Source organism: Diabrotica undecimpunctata, chromosome 6 (assembly GCF_040954645.1).
Source record: "Diabrotica undecimpunctata isolate CICGRU chromosome 6, icDiaUnde3, whole genome shotgun sequence".
Lineage (NCBI taxonomy): Eukaryota > Metazoa > Arthropoda > Insecta > Coleoptera > Chrysomelidae > Diabrotica > Diabrotica undecimpunctata.
This window is the reverse complement of record NC_092808.1, coordinates 6,931,575-6,952,208: the sequence shown is the minus strand read 5'-3', so window position 1 is coordinate 6,952,208 and position 20,634 is coordinate 6,931,575. Positions and strand designations below refer to the sequence as shown.

General features: G+C 34.1%; 1 protein-coding gene across 1 annotated transcript in view; it reads right to left on the bottom strand.

Annotated features, from left to right (window-relative positions):
* The window catches only part of LOC140443450 (uncharacterized), a 60,457-nt gene that overhangs the window by 20,353 nt on the left and 19,470 nt on the right, over nucleotides 1–20,634 (bottom strand). The window contains exons 4-10 of the mRNA XM_072534714.1: nucleotides 16,795–17,027; nucleotides 14,261–14,429; nucleotides 11,583–11,736; nucleotides 10,530–10,778; nucleotides 8,666–8,884; nucleotides 4,832–4,938; nucleotides 12–186 (exon numbers count right to left, since the gene is read on the bottom strand). Coding sequence (XP_072390815.1) covers nucleotides 12–186; nucleotides 4,832–4,938; nucleotides 8,666–8,884; nucleotides 10,530–10,778; nucleotides 11,583–11,736; nucleotides 14,261–14,429; nucleotides 16,795–17,027 — 1,306 coding nt within the window. The remainder of the gene's footprint in view (nucleotides 1–11; nucleotides 187–4,831; nucleotides 4,939–8,665; nucleotides 8,885–10,529; nucleotides 10,779–11,582; nucleotides 11,737–14,260; nucleotides 14,430–16,794; nucleotides 17,028–20,634) is intronic.

Genomic DNA, 20,634 nt, shown 5'->3' with positions numbered 1-20,634 from the left:
ACGATTCTTACTTTTAGTTGAGTATCATAATTACCGTTCTGAAAACGATTCCAGAATGATTCTACTTCAGTTGGAACAGAAACATTATCGTACCCGGAACGATAACTAAATGGTTGGAACGCATTTTCTTTACAGCGCATACGCGTAACCATTCCGAGAACAGTAATTTGACGGGTTGGAACAAACCTATAATAACAGTACAATACAACCAAGTCGAAAATGGATTGAATCTTCGGCCAACGGGAAAACCTATCAAAATATTTTAACAAACAGTATCAAAAATGAAAGTTTCACTTCCACAGTAGACAACTTTGAACAGTTGGTCTCCAATATTAATAAAGCAGCTAATAAGGCAATGAAATGTAGCACAGCCGACAGTAAGAAAACCATAAGACCAGTTTGGTGAGATAGAGATTGCAACGATAAAGTGAGAGATAGAAAAGCCGCTTGAAAGAATTATAATAGAGTAGCAAATTTTCAAAATTATATAGATCTACGAAAAGTACAAGCACAGTGTAGACTAATGTTTAAACAAAAACAAAAAAAATGTTGGGTAGAATTTATCAATCAACTTAATAAAAAAAAAATTCATACCAAAAATTTGGAATTTTATTAAAAAAAATATCAAATGAGAATAGCAGTTACAGAAAACCTTCACTAATACAATCAATTATCGAGGAATTATTAGATACAATTGCACCGACTTGAGTAAGTATTGAAAAGGTGGGTGGAACACTATAAAGAACTACTTACTATCGAAGTAGAAGATCTAAATTAACCACCCCCAGGAGTAAACAACAATACACCATTGGAGCCTCCATCAATTCAGGAAGTACGGGATTCAATAAAACACATAAAAAAAAAATAAATCTCCAGGAGATGATGGTATACCCGCGGAACTTATTAAATGAGGAGGTGCTGCTCTGACTAATCATATTATATATAAAATCATACTGAGAGCCTGGAATGAGGAACAAATTCCAGAAGAGTGGTGTATAGGGATCGTTTGCCCGCTACACAAAAAGGGTGATCAATTGGAATGTAGAAACTATAGGGGAATAACCCTCCTTAATACAGCATACAAAATATTTTCGAGTATTTCATATGGTAGCCTAAGTGCATATTCAGAGGAGCTTCTTGGCGAATATCAAAGTGGTTTCAGGCCTGATCGATCAACAACAGACCAGATCTTTATGCTAAGACAAATACTGGAAAAAACCAATGAATTCAATATCGGCACATACCATCTTTTCGTAGATTTTAAATCGGCCTATGAGAGTGTCCTAAGAAATAAATTGTATGAAGCCATATATGAATTCCACATCTCCGATAAACTAATAAGATTGGTTAAGGCTACAATGCGTAAAGTTGTTTGCAAAGTCGAAATACAGGACGAACAATCACAGGCATTTGAAACGCATGTTGGGCTGCGAAAGGGAGATGCGCTGGCGTGTCTCCTTTTCAACATAGCTCTGGAAAAGGCAGTCAGGGATCTCTAAATAGACAATAGAGGAAACATTTTTAATAAATCATCCCAAATTTTGGCATATGGAGATGATGTTGACCTAGTTGCCCGCACAACACGCAAGCTAGAAGAAATGTATATTACTTTGTCAAACGCCTCAAAAAATATGGGCCTGCAACTAAATGAGGAAAAAACTAAGATAATGGCATCAACAACCAACAATAGAGCCAGAAACATCGGCCACCAATTCACGGTTGATAACTCTACCTTTAAAGTGGTGAACAAATTCACATACTTAGGCTCCCTGATCACCAAGGAGAACGTCATGACGAAAGAAATCAAGCGAAGAATAATCCTAGCAAACAAATGCTATTTTGGACTGAGTAGACATATGAGAAGCAGAAACTTAAGCCAAAAAACAAAAATAACCATATACAAAACCCTTATACAACCAGTATTGACATATGGGTCGGAAACATGGAATATTTCCAAGGCAGATGAAAATCTCCTGCTTATATTTGAACGAAGGATCCTGAGAAGAATATTCGGTGGCATCTGTGAAAATGGTGTTTGGAGAAGGAGGTACAACTACGAGATATATCACAGATATAAACATATATTTGGTGGTAAAGACGTAGTATCCTTTATAAAAATAGGAAGACTAAGATGGGCAGGACATCTGGCAAGATCACAGCAGAACAACCCTCCTAGAAGAATCCTTATGTCACAACCTGTGGCAAGTAGAAGTAGGGGTAGGACAAAAGTCAGATGAAGGGATGGTGTAGATGAAGATGGTAGACAAATAGGCGCAGTAAACTGGCAACAGTTGGCAATGGATAGAACTGACTGGCGTAATAGACTTGGGAAGGTCGAGGCTCTTTTATAGGGCTGTAACACCAATGATGATGATGAATTTCACATGTAAATATTATACATATTTGCCATTTTGTTGTAGGTACCAGAATCCAAAGATGATTAGATTAGATGAAAAATACGTATTAATTAGGAATCCTTCGCACGGTGCTTCTGATTATTATAATTATAAAGAAACATACAGCGTCATATTGTTAACTGTGGTGGATGCCACGAACAGATACATATATGTTGAAAAAAATGGCCGTATAAATGATGCATTAATTTTTAACCAATCAGAATTTAATGCAGCACTAACGGAAAATCGACTTAATTTGTCCGAAAATGTGGTTTTGTAGCTGATGATGCGTTTCCACTACGTACAAATATTTAAAAACCGTATTCAAGAATTGGAGTGCTGTCACACAAACAAAAGATTTTTAGTTACCCTTTATCCCGTGCCCTAAGTATTGTCGAAAATGGTTTTGGTACACTGTCATCAGGATTTAGAATATTTAAAAGACGAATTTGCTACCAATTTGTCTACAGTAGATTTAATCGTTCGAGCTGCATGTGCCTTGCATAATTGGCTTCGTACAACTACTACAAATTATATTACTACAGGAACAGTGGATGTTGACTACGGAATATGGATACTACTACGATTACTTTAGGATCAAGGAGAAGAGACGGAGGACCTAGAAATTTAGGCGCAATTACAACAAATAAGGGAAGTATAATAACAACTAGTTGAAAAGAGCTGTAGAAATCCGGGATACTTTTGCTGACTACTTTGTGGGCTCGGTTTAGTACCGTGGCAAAATGAAATTATTTATTAGGGACTATTACAACAAAATGTATGTTTTTAAAAATATAAAAATATTATCTACCTACCATGTTTGATTGGCTTTTTCTGCCTCCCATCGTTACTGTTCTCAGAAATCTCTCAGCATTTTTAAACCAAATTAGAACCGGTACATATAAGTCGTCAGATCCAGAACCACTCATTAGTGATTTCAATACTTTGCTCAATTCATGATTTATGTTGTTCTAATATTTTTTATTTTATTTTTTAAGTAATTTTCAGACATATTGGGTTTTTTCATATGTTGTAGAATTGCTTCCAATGCTGCTCGCTTCACTTATAGAATGCGATAAAGCTCGGTTTGTGGATTCCACAATAAATTTTAATTAAACAAAAGTCAGATATCGAGCACAATTTTTATTAAATCTTGCCCAAGTACTTTCGCTCCTAGAGCATCTTCAGGGGTATTTTGTCAAAATTAGGCTATCCAATAATATATGGTGAATGTCATACACATTAACTGATACTTTTAGACAACACGACACAAATGACAAACAGTTTTTGGGCGACATTAGGAGAGAGTATGATCGGATAAGAAAATTCTCTCTCCTAATGTCACCCAAAATGTCCCTGAAGATGCTCTAGGAGTGAAAGTACTTGGGAAAAATTTAATACAAACTGTGCTCGATATCTGTCTTTTATTTGATTAAAATTCATATATTCGAGCATTCAACCTTATATCATTTGATTCCATAATACATCATAGTTTTGATAAGCATCCAAAAATCTTGCCATGTCTGCATTTGACCATTTTCAGCCATGTTTCCCTGTATTACAGCTTGTTGCACTAAAAACAACAACTTTATACACGCTAGAAGTACTCTACTCGACTTTCGGCACGTTGTGTTTCAGTGTGGAAATAAACTAATTGCACAGAATTAAATATTTTATTAAAGATATAGTGTAAAATGTAAATTTTTTCCAACGTTATCAGGGCTTGCTCCATTTTTTTCAAATTCGTTCAAAAGAGCTGCTGCATTGTGTACATTTAAATTTGAGAATATTCGGCGTTTAAACGATAAAATCACTCTTTCATATAGTGAAATTTTACTTGTTTATTACTTACTTTTTATTCTTGTTAGCTTTTTCGTTACAGGGTCACACCAATATCTATGTTCTGTCTAAGCGTCTCCTAGGGTTTGCTTTGGTTTTTCTCTCCTACTCCGTCCAAAAACTTACAACTCAGGAATTATTTGTATTAGATGATATATTCTACGTATAACCTCAATATAAGTCACACATTTCACCCATAAAAAATTTTTAAGATGCACCTTAATGAGGTAGAAAAAGCACAACTTACGAGAAAATTTTTAAATTTTCTGTGCGATTTTCTTAAATTATCTTTAAATAAGAACCTTTTACACAGCATCAGAAAACTTGACTCGTTTATGGCAGGACATAAAATGGGGAAATAGGAATTTATTTTTAATAGATAAATAGACATATATACCATATAATTATTTATTAAAGAAACAACTGGACTGAAAAATCATCTAAAATTTTTTAATAAAAATAAGTTCAACACTCTTTGTATACAACATTTAAATATTTACATAATTTTCTATAATCAAACAAAAAATAATAAAATAAATCGATTAAGATAACAGTCTGAACGAGATCTTCTTAGTTTTCGGTAATTTTTTTTTTACTTTAGTTCTTTGAGGGTAAGCTTAAGTGGGTCTATGAAACCGTATAACAGCCTGGCTTCAAATCTCATGTCTGGCTGGTCCCAAGATAATTCAAAATTTCTGATCATCTGCAATCATAAAGCTCGTTTAATATAAATAAGATTAGTATAAAACAAATAAATAAAGGGAATGGTTAGTCATATTTCACTGCAATTTAAAAAATTCTTCAAACCAATATCCAAAAATATTACAGCATCAATTTTGCTATATATACTCTATAAAGTTTGGTAAAAGTTAATTTCTAATTTAGTACCAGTAATTATAAAGTCATTATTAATGACTCCTTAACGACTCGTTAAGGACATACAAAGAATTGATAAGAATTATTTCCGAGAATTTCTAGTCACTGGATTTCAAACCAGTTCTTAATTTAGTCTCATTATGTTGTCGAGTCTCAACAAGAAAGGTGTTACCACGCGTATTAGAACTATTTTGTAGAATGGAGATGGTTAAGTGTAGTACGAGTAAATAGATCAGATTGACACCAGAATCCAAAGAAATAGTTTACACTGTATTCAAATATATGCAAATACTATATCCTGAAGATAATCGAACCAGTATTAAACAACGTGTGAGTGAAGCTACTGGAATATCTTTACGTACAGTAGAAAGGATCATTCAACAAGCGAGTATGTTAACAAACGCAGAGTCAAATAAAACACTAAAATTTCATTAACAAACAGTTCATTAGAAATACCATTCATCGTTTCCATGAGACTAAACGTTGTCATGTATCATTGAAGCCTTTGCAGAAAAGGCTTGAAGAGGTGTACGAGTGGACTGGAAGTGTGAGTTCTCTCTACAGAATTGTGAAATATTTGGGATTTAAATGGAAGAAAACGAGGTTTATTAATTGAACGGAATGATATTCCTGCTCTACGCATTAAATATTTGGACAAAATTAAATATTACAGAAGCGAAGGTAATTTAATTGTATATGTTGATGAAACCTATGTACATGCAGGACACACTACGCCAAATAGCTGGACAGATGACAAATTTGAAAAAATATATGTACACTTCCCGTCATATAAAACTGGTACACTTTTTTTTCCCAATGTAAACCTGGGTTCAGACTGGATATAGTGGTTCGTGAATTAATTCGTTGTTACCATCACAGATAACGGAATTGCACTAAATCTAATTAAAAAAAATAAAGTTATTATTAGATAGATATTATTTTTATCATTAACAACAAAAAACCGTATTTAATAAATTTAATAACCAGATCAGATTTTAGGGTTCAGCTAATATCCAAAATATTTGAAGGATCTTTAAACCTAGATTATTGGCACAGGGAACATTGGACTGCATCTACTGTACCTAATTTTTTACTTCAATTACCTACCGAACACGAACTGTATTTTGTATCAATAAGTTTAGTCACAGGCCAACTACCAAGATTAATTTAATATTTATTATATGAACGATAACATTAAACTAACATTATACTTTATCCTACGTAGATTATAAAGTGACGGATCCAATACCTCACTGTAATGTTTTATTAAAATAATTTAAAGTTATGTCTAGATTGATTTTATCTATCACTATATTTGAATTGAAATATTTTCATAAATTATAATAAAACACAAATCAAGGTATGAGTACTTAATTGAGATAATGAAAAATTACAAAATTAATATGAGAGTTTTTTAGGATGCATGTTTAAACAAATTTAATGTGACTGACTGATCGTGAATGCTCGATGTTTTAGTTTTTAGAATACTCAAAACTGGCGGTCTGTCACAGCCCTGCTTTTAGCTGATTTCATATAATATTTTCGTTGAACTGGCAACAGTGCCCTAGAAATTAGAATGACACATGTGACAAGATCAACTTACATAACTTGAAAAACATGATTTTCGGTAATAAGAGTTGTACCAGTTTTTTATGACGCGAACGGTACTTTAGCCACTGGATTTTACCGGAAAACTATATAAATTTTTAAAGTTTTTTTTTGAAAGTTAGAAAATAAGTAAAACCAACCCCAAGAACAATGTGTTACATTTTTGCTGGTTTTGTCATACCCAATGATTTGGATCTCAATATCCTTGGATTGCATCTACAATTCTTAGGGGATAATTATCCCTGCGAGAGGGGCAAGGTTTACTGGTTCCACTAGCCTGGACTGACTGGTTTCGCCCTCGCGGATTTACAAGAGGGTAGGGAGATTTTGGGAGGAAGGGGATTAAGGACTTCTCGGTCTCAGGTCCTGTAAATAGTGAGAGGCTATGGGCTTACGTTAGGAGCCGGAGCACTGCATAAGCGAAAAATGTGTGTCTCTTCTAGTCTCTACCTGTAACGGCCGGAAAGAACAAAAAAACAAATTTCGAGTTTACAATGTATTAAATAGACTGTATACTACAACTAAGATAAAAAAATATCAGTTATGGCCAATAATGTTTCGATCAGGCGCGAAGGGAGACGAGAAGAGACAAAGCAAGGAATTAAAGGGCGGACAATTCCGTATTATTAGATATACCTTGGGTTAGTATATAGATCTTAGTTACCTTCGCGTATTTAGGCTCTAGCTAATGAATACGCCTCTAGTCCTACAGGGATTCAAGGTCCGTCAGTTGAAACACGGCGTGCTATCGTGAACTTTCGACTCTACAGATACCGGCACTTCTACGTCACACTATCCCGTCGAATTAAATAGCGCGCTCACTGGCTGCGTATCGTCCCGATCTCCCGTCCTTCTTGCGTGGGGCGCTCTCGACTGCCACCTTCCCACTAGTCTTCGCTGGCCCGCTTCGTTCGGTTTTTTATGAGCCCGTATTCTCTCAGCCCTCACAAATATAGTGAGATTGAATTTAGCTCCATTTTTTATTCGGTCAAAGAAGAGTTTTTGGATTGTAATTGGATTAATTCTTGGACAGAAAGAGTTTGAGATTCTTCAGAATCTGCGTCGTTTCCATGGTCTTCCGCAATGGAAGACGTGGCCGAATATCATTAGCTATATACAGCGTATCTCTCTTGGTAATTATACACACCAAATTGTATGCAGTTTTTATATCATTTTTAAGTGAGAATATTGCCGCAGATGAATGTTTACATATTTTTCCTGACTTGCTTAGGCTACAGGTACATAATCCTCTAATGATGTCTACTGTTTGCTCTTCCTACTTTTAAATGGAAGCATTTTTTAAGGAAAGAACTACAATATCTTCCACTGTCAAAATCTGTTAGTCTCTCTGTTTCAAGTACAGTTCATAAGGAGTTATGATAAAATCCATTAATTATGTAAGATTAAAAGTCAATGTTCTATTTCGTACACTATTTAGTCTTTTAAAATTCTGAATACTATTTCAATACAATTAAAAAATAAACAAAACATAAAACGTAAAAATTTCAGGTTATGGTGACTCGTAAATCACGCTTAAATTAGGACCAATAGGAGGTTCATATTTATTTTCCTCTGCCGTACGTTGTGGGATCGGTGAATATGGGTCCGGTGACTATGGCACAACCTGCTCAAATGCCAATCTCACGGCGATAAACAGCGACAGCGGAAAAAGTCAGTCCTTCCACGATATTTTTGAATGTGGTGTACCAAATGTTATAGGTTGACGCTTATGTTGTTTAGGTTGACGCTTTTAGAAACCAAAAGTATTGTGGGACTAAATGGACTGTCATAAATACCATGTTGATCAGACACTGGCACTTCATGTTTTATTTATGATTTAATTGGGATTAATACAATATTAAAATGCTTGCGCTAAATAATTATAAAATTCGTTAGAATTGCACAAAAATATTAATATTGTTAAAGAAATTTTAGTTCATACTTACATTTGCAACCGCCACTTCCACTTCCAAAGTAGCAAATCGTCTTCCGATGCAAGAACGGGCACCATGTCCAAACGGCATGTAGGCGAAAGAATGAGCATTTTTCGCAGAGTACTCGTTACTGACAGATCGTAACCATCTTTCTGGCATATATCTAGAAGGTTCTTTAAAATTTTTGTCTATCAAAGTTGATGCATAAAAATGCATTGGCAGTACATCCGTCTAAAACAAAAAATAAGTATTCTAAAAATCATATCGATGGCTTTATTCCAAATGTGGCTAACTTCAATTTTTCCATTTTTGTTGAGCTATTTACACAGTAAACCGCATAATTATTTTAAGTTTTGTTTCAAATGTGGCGAATTTCATTAATTTTAACCTTGGCGCCAGAATATATAGAATCATTAGTATCTACGTACACAATGAACGTAGTTCGCAATTCCATATGTAGCTAGTAACACATAGCCACCTTTGGAATGGACATCTTTCGATGTAGGTGAAGTTAGCGCCATTTTTTTTATTATAATTTCTGGTACAGTGAACATACCATAGGTTGTTCTGTGGAAACGAATATTCAAAACATTGTGGTAACGTAGAGCTTGATGGGGAACATTAAAGTTAAACTGGCTTAACAGGGCAATCAATAAATCCATGTATGATCTTATATATAAATATAGCTCCTGACATATCATGACGGCTCTTGAGTGAGGGTAAAGATAATAAGGACAAATGTAGCTACGTGCATTTTATTACGAAAAACCTTCCCCAGACGAATAATTTAAAGAACTATTTATTATTCTTATATCTAAAGTGTTTGTCAGTATTAAGCCGCGTTTACACGATGACAATTGGCGAGACAATTGTCAGAAGACAACTGACTGGCATGAAATTATTGTCTTCGTCTAAACACTTCAGGCCAATTGCCTTGCCAACTGCCCTCACAATTGGCCCAAAATTCAGTTGTCTCCGGGAGTAGACTGAGGACAATGAGCTGCGCCCAGTGAGCCCCCCCATCACTCGAAATCTCAATTGTCGCGACAATTGGCGCTGTGTTAACGGTGTAGGCCAGTAGTGCTGTCTTGTTTTTTGCCAGTTCCCTCACCGGACACAACAGATGACGAGCAGTCGGCCATGTTTTAGCTGTCTACTGCCATGGTAATAGTTGGCCCCGTATAAACATCTTCTCGTTCAACTGGACTGGCCTCCGACAATCCGCAACCACGTGATGACAATTGTTCAATGACAATTGTCTCGCCAATTGTCATCGTGTAAACGCGGCTTTACTACCAAATATTTTATAGAGAAACAATAATTCAATTTGAAAGACCTGATTTGATCGACAGGGTTAAACTTTAAATTTCGTTTAACCGAAAACGACGATTTTGTAGTTAGTCACTTTTGGAACCAGGCCATCGATATGTAACCCACCATAGATATCGGACATGGAACACGACTTCCTTTTTTCGGGTGGTTAGCAAGTTAGTCACTCCCATGCAAAAAAATTCAAAACAAATATTAATATAATCTAACTTTTTTAAATAACAATTGTTTGATATATCTTTAAAACAGAATTAAAACATAAATTACTTTTTGCTACTTTTATAACATAGTCAGAAAATATATTTGTTAGGAATGTGTTAAAACTCTGATATCAACTCTATTTTTAATTCCACCTTTTAGTTACACTTCTTTGGATGTCTGCTTCTGTCGATGTATTGCTACATTATCTGCAAATGCACAATATGATGTCGCTGTTTGTTGTATTTTTCTTTTTTTTTTTGGTCAATTATCTGTATTTTGGTTTCAAAAACGTTTTGTTTTTTACATATCCAGTAATTTAGCAAACAATTAAAAATTAAGTACTTACCCCCTTTGGGACTTGGTAACCTCCTATTATCATGTTCTTTGAAGTAGTTCTGATGCCGCTGATAGCAACTGGAGCAATCCTACTACTCTCTTTCACTGCAGCTCTTAAGTATTGCATTTCAGATAACTTTTCGTCTGTTAACACCGTGTCTTTTTCTGGGAGGTATTTTAATATTTCTTCACGGAGTATGCTTTGCTTCTCTGGATTTTTGGCCAGAAAGTATAATACCGCTCCAAGAGTTTTTCCCGTCTGAAAAACATTTAATTTTATTTAATTTCTTTAATTTTAGTAAAAAACCGTTATGTTAGAATAAACTTAGTATGACATTATAATTGGAGGGATTATGTTGATGGAATGAACCAAAAAATAATTTTAAAATGGGTAATAATAACTAATACCACTTATAACAATAAAACAGTTTTAACGATAAGTTCAGTCTTCCCTAAACTCAAAGATAAAACATTAAAATATAATATGTCTAACACTGTATAGTATTCCTTGTACAAATTGTAATTTACAATACATTGGCCATTCTTCAAGGCGATTAAAGGACCATATCACCTACCACAAGAGTGATTGAAGAAATATTCAGATAGGTGTAGTTTATCTGTGCTCGTTAACCAAAACGATCACACAATGAATTACATACAAGCCAAGGTATTAGCAATTGAAAACAATTCTTTTAAAAGATTGACTTGATTGATTTAATTCAACAAAGCGATAGCAGCTTTTGCTAGAAGATTTAATCTTTTACACATTTCGCAGAGACCAGAGGACAGAAAACGATATTATTATATCGATTTCGTTCATGGCCGCCAAAGCAGGTGGCGCCTTTGTACGCTAACCACTGCGGTGGTGAAGCTTTAGGAGACATTCGTTGGAGTTTGAATTTGTATCAGCCCAAGTGTCTGATGAGGCTGGGATAGGCCGAAATGAGTCATAACACTTTATTGATATATATATATATATATATATATATATATATATATTATAGCTTATATTTGAATGAATATATCCATACCTTTACCGTTTTTTTTTAAATATTTTAGTTACCGTATCAACTCCTGCTGTTATCATATCCATAGTCATGATAAATGCAGTTTGCTTATCCACTTTGAGTAATCGCTGCAGTACGCCAAGCTCATCATCTGGTACGTTTTGATCTTTAAATGATGCTAAAGATTCGTCAATCATTCTGGAGAGAATACTAAAATGGAACAAAAGCAGTTACGAGTATATTCTCTAAAATAAACGTGGACAAACTGTTAAAGGGACAACAAATTTGCTGATAGAGTTCGGTTCTGCATCGATAATTATAATGTTGTATTCAATATGGGCTCCGAATATTTTTAACATTAATAAAGTTTAATGTAAGTTATAAATTGTGAATCTTAGTGATATATTGAAATAAACTGTAAGTGTACAAACTCCTTACATAACATCCAGTTAAATTAGCATTAAAGTCAGCAAATTGCAATTATTTGTTATTGTTGTCAATAAACAAATCCAGTTTTACCAGCAAATAACCGCTTTTAGTAAAGACCGATATACCTGTTTTAGCAGGTGTACAGAGTCGGACTTACCTTTCACGAACGTTTATCGAAATGAATTCAAACATGGAATCACACAACAGTTCTACAATACAAGACCATCAAAATCAAATAAACACATCACAGTCATACTCTTCGGCAGCGTGGAGAGTACAATTTCCTTTAAAGTCCCAAGCAATTATCTTTAGTGCCTTAGAAAACACCAAACTTCAAGACTACCTTCCCCCACTACAAACCCTTCTCAGTGTGAACAAATGTCTATTTCTAATATCCCGGAGATACCGAATAAAGTAGATGCATCAAATAAGGACAGTCACATAATTAATCAACCAAAAAGAAACTTTGATGACATTATTTAACCTGAAGCAGATCCATCTTCAAAAGAATGTAACATTTTTCCACCACCTAAAGTCGAAGCAAAATCTAAAAAAGCTAAAATTAGTTCAGCAAGCACTTCTGAATGCTCATTTTCTCTCTTACTTGTCCCTGCTAAAAACTTCATAGAAAGCCACCCTCTACTTTTCCCTCTAAACGTTAATCAACTTAACATGCTCCTAATCAATATCACGGGGTCAGCAGATCCTATAACCACAATTCAAGAATATACCACAGACTTACCAGCTTTGTCCTATATGCTCAGTCAAGTTTATCCCCATTTAAAGGAAAGATCCATAAAACGTAAATTCACGTCCATAATGAAAAAAATCCGTATTTATATTAGCAGTGAGACATCGGAAGCGGAAAGTGACACATCTCAGTTAAGCCAACATTAATTAAAAACACCCCTTGTCTAGTCCTTTCTGACTCTCTCAGCGCAGTCAAAGCTATGCAAAATGTATACCCTAAACACCCCATTGAGAAAATTATCAGGGCCGAATTATTGAAAGCTCAAGAAAATTTCAGAAGAGTCCACTTCCTATGGATACCATCTCATATAGGCATAGAAGGGAATGAAGAAGCAGATACTAGTGCGCGTAACGCTATCACCAGTGACACATCAGAAACAGAGTGTCGGAGTATCGCAGGCGATCTAAAAGTTTATTTCAAAAATAAGGTGTTAAGTGCGTGTAATCGGGAGTGGAATGACTCTAGTTCGAAACTCAGAACCATCCAAAGTGATATTTTTTCATGGAAGTCCACAGCCAGAAGTAGAAGATGCCAAACTATTATTACACGTCTACGACTTGGACACTCTAGGTATACTCATGCCTATCTCTTATCTTCTCAAATAGTGAACCTCCAAAATTCGAAACATGCAATACAGTAGGCAGTATAAAGCACTTCTTGATAGACTGTCCTAAATATGTAAATCAAAGACAGTTTTATAATTTGCCAAATAACCTGAAAGCACTCCGCAACAAAAGTTTAGTTCCGAACAATTTATTAGGTTACTTAAAATGTATAAATATGTTACACAAAATTTAACTTAATTAATTGTTACAAATGTTTAATTGTTCTCAAATTGTAATTAATTGTTACAATGAATTTTTTATGTTATAAACGCGGTTTTTCATCTTTTACATCACACAAATTCTATTATGTGCTACAAAAATTGATTATCCTTTAGAAGAGTATAAAGAAGTATGTCACAAATGAAACTGTGACTGAGATTCTTAAAATTAAACGCCTTTCGTTTTCAAGATTAAAGGCGTTGAAGAAACAAACGTTACACATTTTTTACGATTTTGCCGAAACTACTTGCAATATTGTAATGAAATTTTAAACGAATATTTTTTGGAAGCTGATGCATCCCATGAATTTGTTTTTATATCTGACTTTCATAAAGGGCGCTAGCTACCAGATTCGTACCAAGTATTATTCAACATAACATCATTCAATTTTTCGAAACCTTGTAACTGTGTACCATTTTCGAAATATTTTGATTTAGAAAATATGAAGTAATAACTGATGCTGGTTTAAAGTAATGATAAAGTTCTAATAGGTATATCTCCATTTTCTCTAAGTTTGCCATGCAAAATTGACATTTATTAATGACGACAAGTCAACAATAATTAGATTTTTGCGACCTTGTTTTTTGGAAAATTAGATATTGTTAATAAAAATTTAGATACAGAAGCTGAAATGCGTCTCACTCATCACTATCAATTAATACTTCAACAAGAATTGTTTTATTTTTAATGTCAACTCCACTCAATAAGAACGAATTAAACTTTTACTCACCCATGCATATAGTCAAGATTATTACAATAGTCTTTAAGCCTCTTGGAGGGAAGATACTTCCAATATGGTGGCATGTTTTCTAAATAGAAACTTTGATCGAAGAACTTCAATACGGATAGAACCAATTTGTTGGTTTCTGAGTTTTTGTCTATATTGGCATCAAGAGCTCCTAAAAACGAGATTTTCATAAATTAAATAGCCTTCTTGATTTACATACTGATGCCGGGTTCATAAATCTAAATTTATACTGGAATAATTCCTAGAGTAAGTCCTGTAATAATTCATTTAAATTATGAAATAACCGACCAACAAAAACGAATAAGGGAACTACTTTAAAACGTATTTTTCAGTTGACATTATTTTAAAAATTAATATTAACAGGTTAAACGCCATGACGGTCTCTAGGGACCGATGTTATACTATTGCCCCGGGCCAGAGCGGTCCGCCGGGACCGCTTTGTTATGCTTTCAGTGTTTTTTTTTCTGCGGGCCAAGGAACTGACAATTTCATTTATATTCTCGGATCCAATGGACCCCTAGGCGTACTTACAGCTTAGGCTTAGGTATAAGAGTTTATATGTATGTTTTTTTATCCAAACAATAAAACAATAATTTTTGTGTATGTAATATATAGTCTCCCGTTTTATACCGCTGTCGCGGCTTTGGGAGTATAGCAGGGTAGTCTGCTATATCTAGGGCCTACGGTATACAAGGAAGGTAACATGGCCAGTGCTACGCTTCAACCGTCTATTATTACCCCTGGTTTTACCCAAGGTACTCATTTTTATTGAGACTGAGTCGACCTGGGGCCTATAGACATTTTTAAAATGTCTAGATGTTCTTGCCGGCGGTAGGATTCGAACTCCGGACCACCGGCTTACGAGGCAAGCATCCTACCGCTTGCGCTACGCAGGCCCTTTTTTTGTGTATGTATATTTAGAAAAACTACAGAAATAAACATTTAATTGTGAAACAAAATAATGAATTCATTTGTGACTGGAATTAAAACATTCAATGCACACATATTCGTCACAATCTTTACAGAATGTATTAACTTCTTTTACGTTTATTTTTGGATATTTTTCCTTCTCTTTTTTTCTGTTAACATCCTTTGCAATACTTTTTTATTTTATGTGAAGGCCCTTCTTTTTTGCCAAAAATATAAAATATGTTCAGATTTTCGCTTTTTTTTAGGTGTTTCATTTGGCATATTTTCTTTGTATTTTTTTCATAAATCAACATTTCTTTGTACACTTTTTGCGAAACTCAGTAATAGATATACGGTAAACAGTACTTCAATTGCAACTTTGCAGTGCCACTTTATACTCTTTCTAAAAGCTGAATTATAGGATGCTATTCGATCAGAAAGGTCTATGGAACTTTTGCCTTTGTTGTACTCCAGAACAACAGTTGGCTTATACTTTGTTTGGTCCCTGACTTTTACTTCTTCCATTGAATCTGTATGTCTTGTCGAGTAAAGTAAGACATGGCTTTTGTCACGCCATTTCATAACACAAATTCCCTTAAAAATAAAAAACACACCACAAGAGGTGTGTTTGTCCATCTAAAAATTTGTTTGCTAGATCTAAACTTGTATATTAATTATCGGTAACTACTGGTCTTCCTGCATCCAAAACAGTTGTTCAGAAAGAGTCATTACAATATTTGTAGAAACACTGGCTCCCGCGTCTTGTTGTTTTCAGCAATAAATCTAAATCTTTATGTTTCATGTATACCGCCACCCCCGCAGAGCACAGTTTGAATATTTTTAATCCATATTTGTGGGTCTTAAGCAGTAAGTATTGCTTAAATATGAGGCGTCCTTGAAATGGAATAAGCAATTCATCTATGCAAAATGTATTTCCTCACTTATTTCCTTACCTCTTGATATTTTTTTTACAAGTGTATCAACAAGAGACTGAATTTTAAATGTGCGATCACCTGGTGGACACATTGTATTATCTGTAAAATGCCAAACCTGCATCAATAACTCAAACCGATTTCGACTCATCATCTTTGGTACAAAGCTACTGTATAATGTATTTCGTTTCCAGTAATGACGTATTCTATAATGACGAAGTCAGTACTTGAGTCGCATAAAGGTTTGATTGGTGAACCATGGTCATATATACAAACATATGGTTAAATGTAAAAAAATAATCAAATGGGGTTTCATTGACCAAAACTGCTGCAAATTATGGTCATATTTCTTTCGACTCATGGTAAGTAGGTAAAAAAAATTGGTTCACTCTATTTGTTCTTTCAAATTTAAACCAATGTTATTTGTGTCTTTTATTGTTTGGGAATCCTCCATCAAATCAGACGAAAACCATTACAATAAAACAAGACAGGACAAGCATTTTAGCTGGACAGCGGAGGGCCCGCTAGTGCTATACCAATAAAATTATACTCTGATGAGTATGGATGGCTGACGAACTAATTTCAGATTACAGTCACTCTTTAAATGCTAAAGATATGTATTTTAAATAAATATTGAAATTAAAGATTGTGATAGAATAAGAAAAAATACGATACCTAATGGTCTGTTTAAAGAAATAATCGCAACTGACTCCAATGCCCATTTATACAGATCTTTCTCAAAATCTTCAGACGTTGTATTAGTCCCACTATTTTTCATGCGATATGCAATAAGCTTCATGAGGTCCTTAGCTGCTCCATCCATTCTTGTGGTGTACTGCTGAATTGTTTTAGGTTGCATTAATATTGGATTCACGATTGCTCTTAATTTATACCATTCCTCACCTTGTCTAAAATAACACAAAGCTTTCATTATAGATATATGTTCATTGATCACTTTAACAGTGTAATAGAAACGTTTCTTTAGTGCATAGTGAACACATATTTCTCTTCAGCGCAGTCAAAAAACATTTTATTAGACTGTTCTTGCATAAAACGAACAAAGCTAACATTTAAGACAAGAAAATCGGTTCAAATTCGAATGTGTTTGTAATTTACATACAGATATCATTATTAAGCCAAGGACGTCCACTGCTGAACATAAGTCTCTCTAAGTCTCTTCTAATTTTAATAAAGATATCGTTTTTCAATGGTTAACCGTGAATCGGCGCAAAGGGTTATTCCTATACCTGGTTCACAATTTGTTGATAGCTCACTACAATTTTAACCCTAATTAGAAAACTGAAATACAGAGAGGATAAGTAATACGATATAATAGTAAAAACCAACCTAAAACTGACGGTTTAAGACGTTTTCGACTAACCCACCTTATATCTGAAGGAATACAATACCTTATAATCCTATTACGGGGGTATTTTGAATGGTTAGAGATGAACGACCAGTGTCGTAGAGTATATGATTGAAACATTTATTTGAACTAAATAAATATATTTTTTAAATTGTACTTATGTAAATTGTATTTTTTAATAAAACTTATTTATTTTATTCAAAAATAAAAAGTTTCTTGCCATTTGTAAAAGATACATTCATTTAATTAAGGAAAAAGGCGCCAAATGTCGCCTGGCAAAATTTCCAATGTGTTTTAAATGTATCCATTATTTTCGAATCCGGAGAAAACTAATAAATATTTTTGAAAAATTTAAACGCAGAATGAAAGATTACATTATTACTCAGGGCAGAAAGTCCCTGAAAACTTCTACAGTGTTTATTTTAATATGTTATGTAACAGGGGTGAAAATAAAAGAGAAAATATAGTATAATTTTTAATTGAAAATGTTGCATGCAAAAGAAACTTTTTATTTATTCTAAAAAATATTTCATTCTGCTTTTAAATTTTTCAAAAATGCTTTTTAGTTTTCTCAGGATTTGAAAAAAAAATGGATACATTTAAAACACATTGAACATTTTGACAGGCGACATTTTGCGCCTTTCCCCTTTAATACCTTACGATTACAACTACTATTACTTACCTTATATAATTACGATTAGAAAACTATTCAAATTCAAAATAAATAGGATCAACTTCGGAATCCGAATCGTCTTGAGGGTTAATAATTAGGTTAATAATCTCTACGGTCGCATCAATTATGTTATCAAGATCCCACATTTTTTGTTCTTCTTCTATTACATGTCTTACTGCATCTTTCCAGTTTTGTTTTGTAATATGTTATAAAGACTCGTATAACAATTCACGTACAACTTGTATTTTATATGACGTATTTTTTCTAGCCACATAACTTTTTATTTGTGCTCAAATGAGTTCAATTGGATTTATTTCGCAGTGGTAGAGTGGAAGTCTAAAGACTGTGATGTTTCGCCTTTCCGCCATTTTGTCAACTACGTATTTCTTGAACTTAGATTTGTGTTGCCGGGCAATTTTTAAAAGTTCTGCTTTTACCATTCCATCTTCGTAAGGCAGATACTTATTCCGCAGCCAGTCAAGAATATCCTGTTTCTTCCACGCATTCGTTAGAAGTCTTTCTACTAGTCGTGAATGATAAGGTGCATTATCTAATACTATAATTGAATTTGGTGGTATGTGTTCAATAATTTGCTCAAAATACTCTTCGAAAACATCAGCTGTCATCTCCTCGTGATAGTCTTTTGTGCTTTTGGAATGAAATTCCAACAAACCATGCTTAACAAATCCTTTTTCACTGCCAATGTGAGAAATTATTAATCTACTGCCTTTACCAGAAGGTGGGGAGATACCAGTAGACCAACCTTCCATAAAGGCTTGCCTGGAGCTTAATATATTTTTATCTGACCAAATTTTTTTTAGAGTATGACCTGAGTTTACCCACGTTTCATCCTGGTAGAAGATGGGCCTTTCTTCAGCCCGGAATTTTCGTATGAATCTTAGATAATTTCTTCTCCAACATCATCTTCTCCTCCCGGTCAATCAAAAGTGATTTTCGGTCTGATTTCTCCCACCGGAAATTTAATTCTTTTAAAACTTGCCACAATTTAGTTCGTCCGATATTAGGCAAATTCGGGTCGTCTCTAACTTCTTGTAAAATTTTGTTTAGGTTTGGTATTTCTTTTTTGAAAAAAAATCCATGAATTTTCCTTCGAATACCATTTTTGGCAAATTCATCAATTTCAATAGGCTTTTTCCCTCTCTTTAAGTGTTCGTTTGTGTTTAGGTTAGCTATACCGTGTTTTTTCTTTCTGATAGGAACCTATATAAAGTTGACTCTCCTACGCCAGTCATGTTGGCACAACTTTCGACTATGTTGCGAACAGTGTTTGTGGGATTCTGAGAAACCAGAGCATCGTGAACATTCAGGACAATAGTCTTCTCTCTTGGTGAATAGACAGACTTACTGACTGTACGCAACAGTACCGGTGTAAAACTTGATGATGAAGCCATCACAAACAATACAACAAAACGAGCACGAGCGAAAGGTACGTATATGTTCGTAGGTATATGGAATAAAAAATCACTCACGCACTGCATATAATTTACAAAAGAAATATTCGAGACGCTAATTACTGCCGTAGACGCGGAAACACCGACGAGCCGTGAATTACATGCGATCAAAAACGTACTAAACAAAAAAATTGTTTTCGTTCGTAACAACTTCACCCTTTCAAGTTAAGTTTCGAATATAATAATATTATTAAAAATCTGGGGAATTCCATCTTAATTATCTTGCAACGAATAGTACCTTCGAATATGAATTCCAGGTTTTCTAGTAAAGTGATTAAACGCGAAGATTAGTATTGAAATATCCAAAGAGATGAGGTATTCTTATTTACAAAATTGTTAATGGTTAAATTCTTATTTTTATTAATATAATATAATAACCAACATTAGTCGTGAAAGTTTTAATTGTTTTTTTGCTAAATATATTAGTATTAAAATATTATCAATATTATATATAACAATATTAAAACATTATATTATTATTTAATGAATAAACACCTTAGGAACGCCTATGATTTACGACCGTTTTATGAGTTTGAGGCATATTTCGTGCTCTCAACAATTTGTGAACGAAGAATAGCGTCGTTCAACAGCCTCCAGTAAGAGGTTTGAATTTGCGGTTCACCTAATTTGCGATCAAAGAGAGGTCTCCCGACTTCTTGTTACTTCGTATAGATGCCGTTTCTAGCATACCAGGCTGTTATTATAATTATAATGGTCAAATACTAGTCTACATTTCATTTTAGTTTGAACTTCCACAAGTGTTCCTGATGAGGAGTTGAATAACTCGAAACACGTGTAAAACAATGGTGGAATTCGAAATGAAATGAAATGCAATCTTTTACTTTCATTTTAACGTCTTTTTTTACGTAAAGACCGAAAAAGATAGCGTTTTTCAAGAGTGAACCGTAGATGCACGTCGGAGTAAAAGGTTATTCAAAGAGTCTTTTAACTTCAATTTGCGGTTCACCTAACGAAACCATATTTCGTATGCTTTGACTGATGAC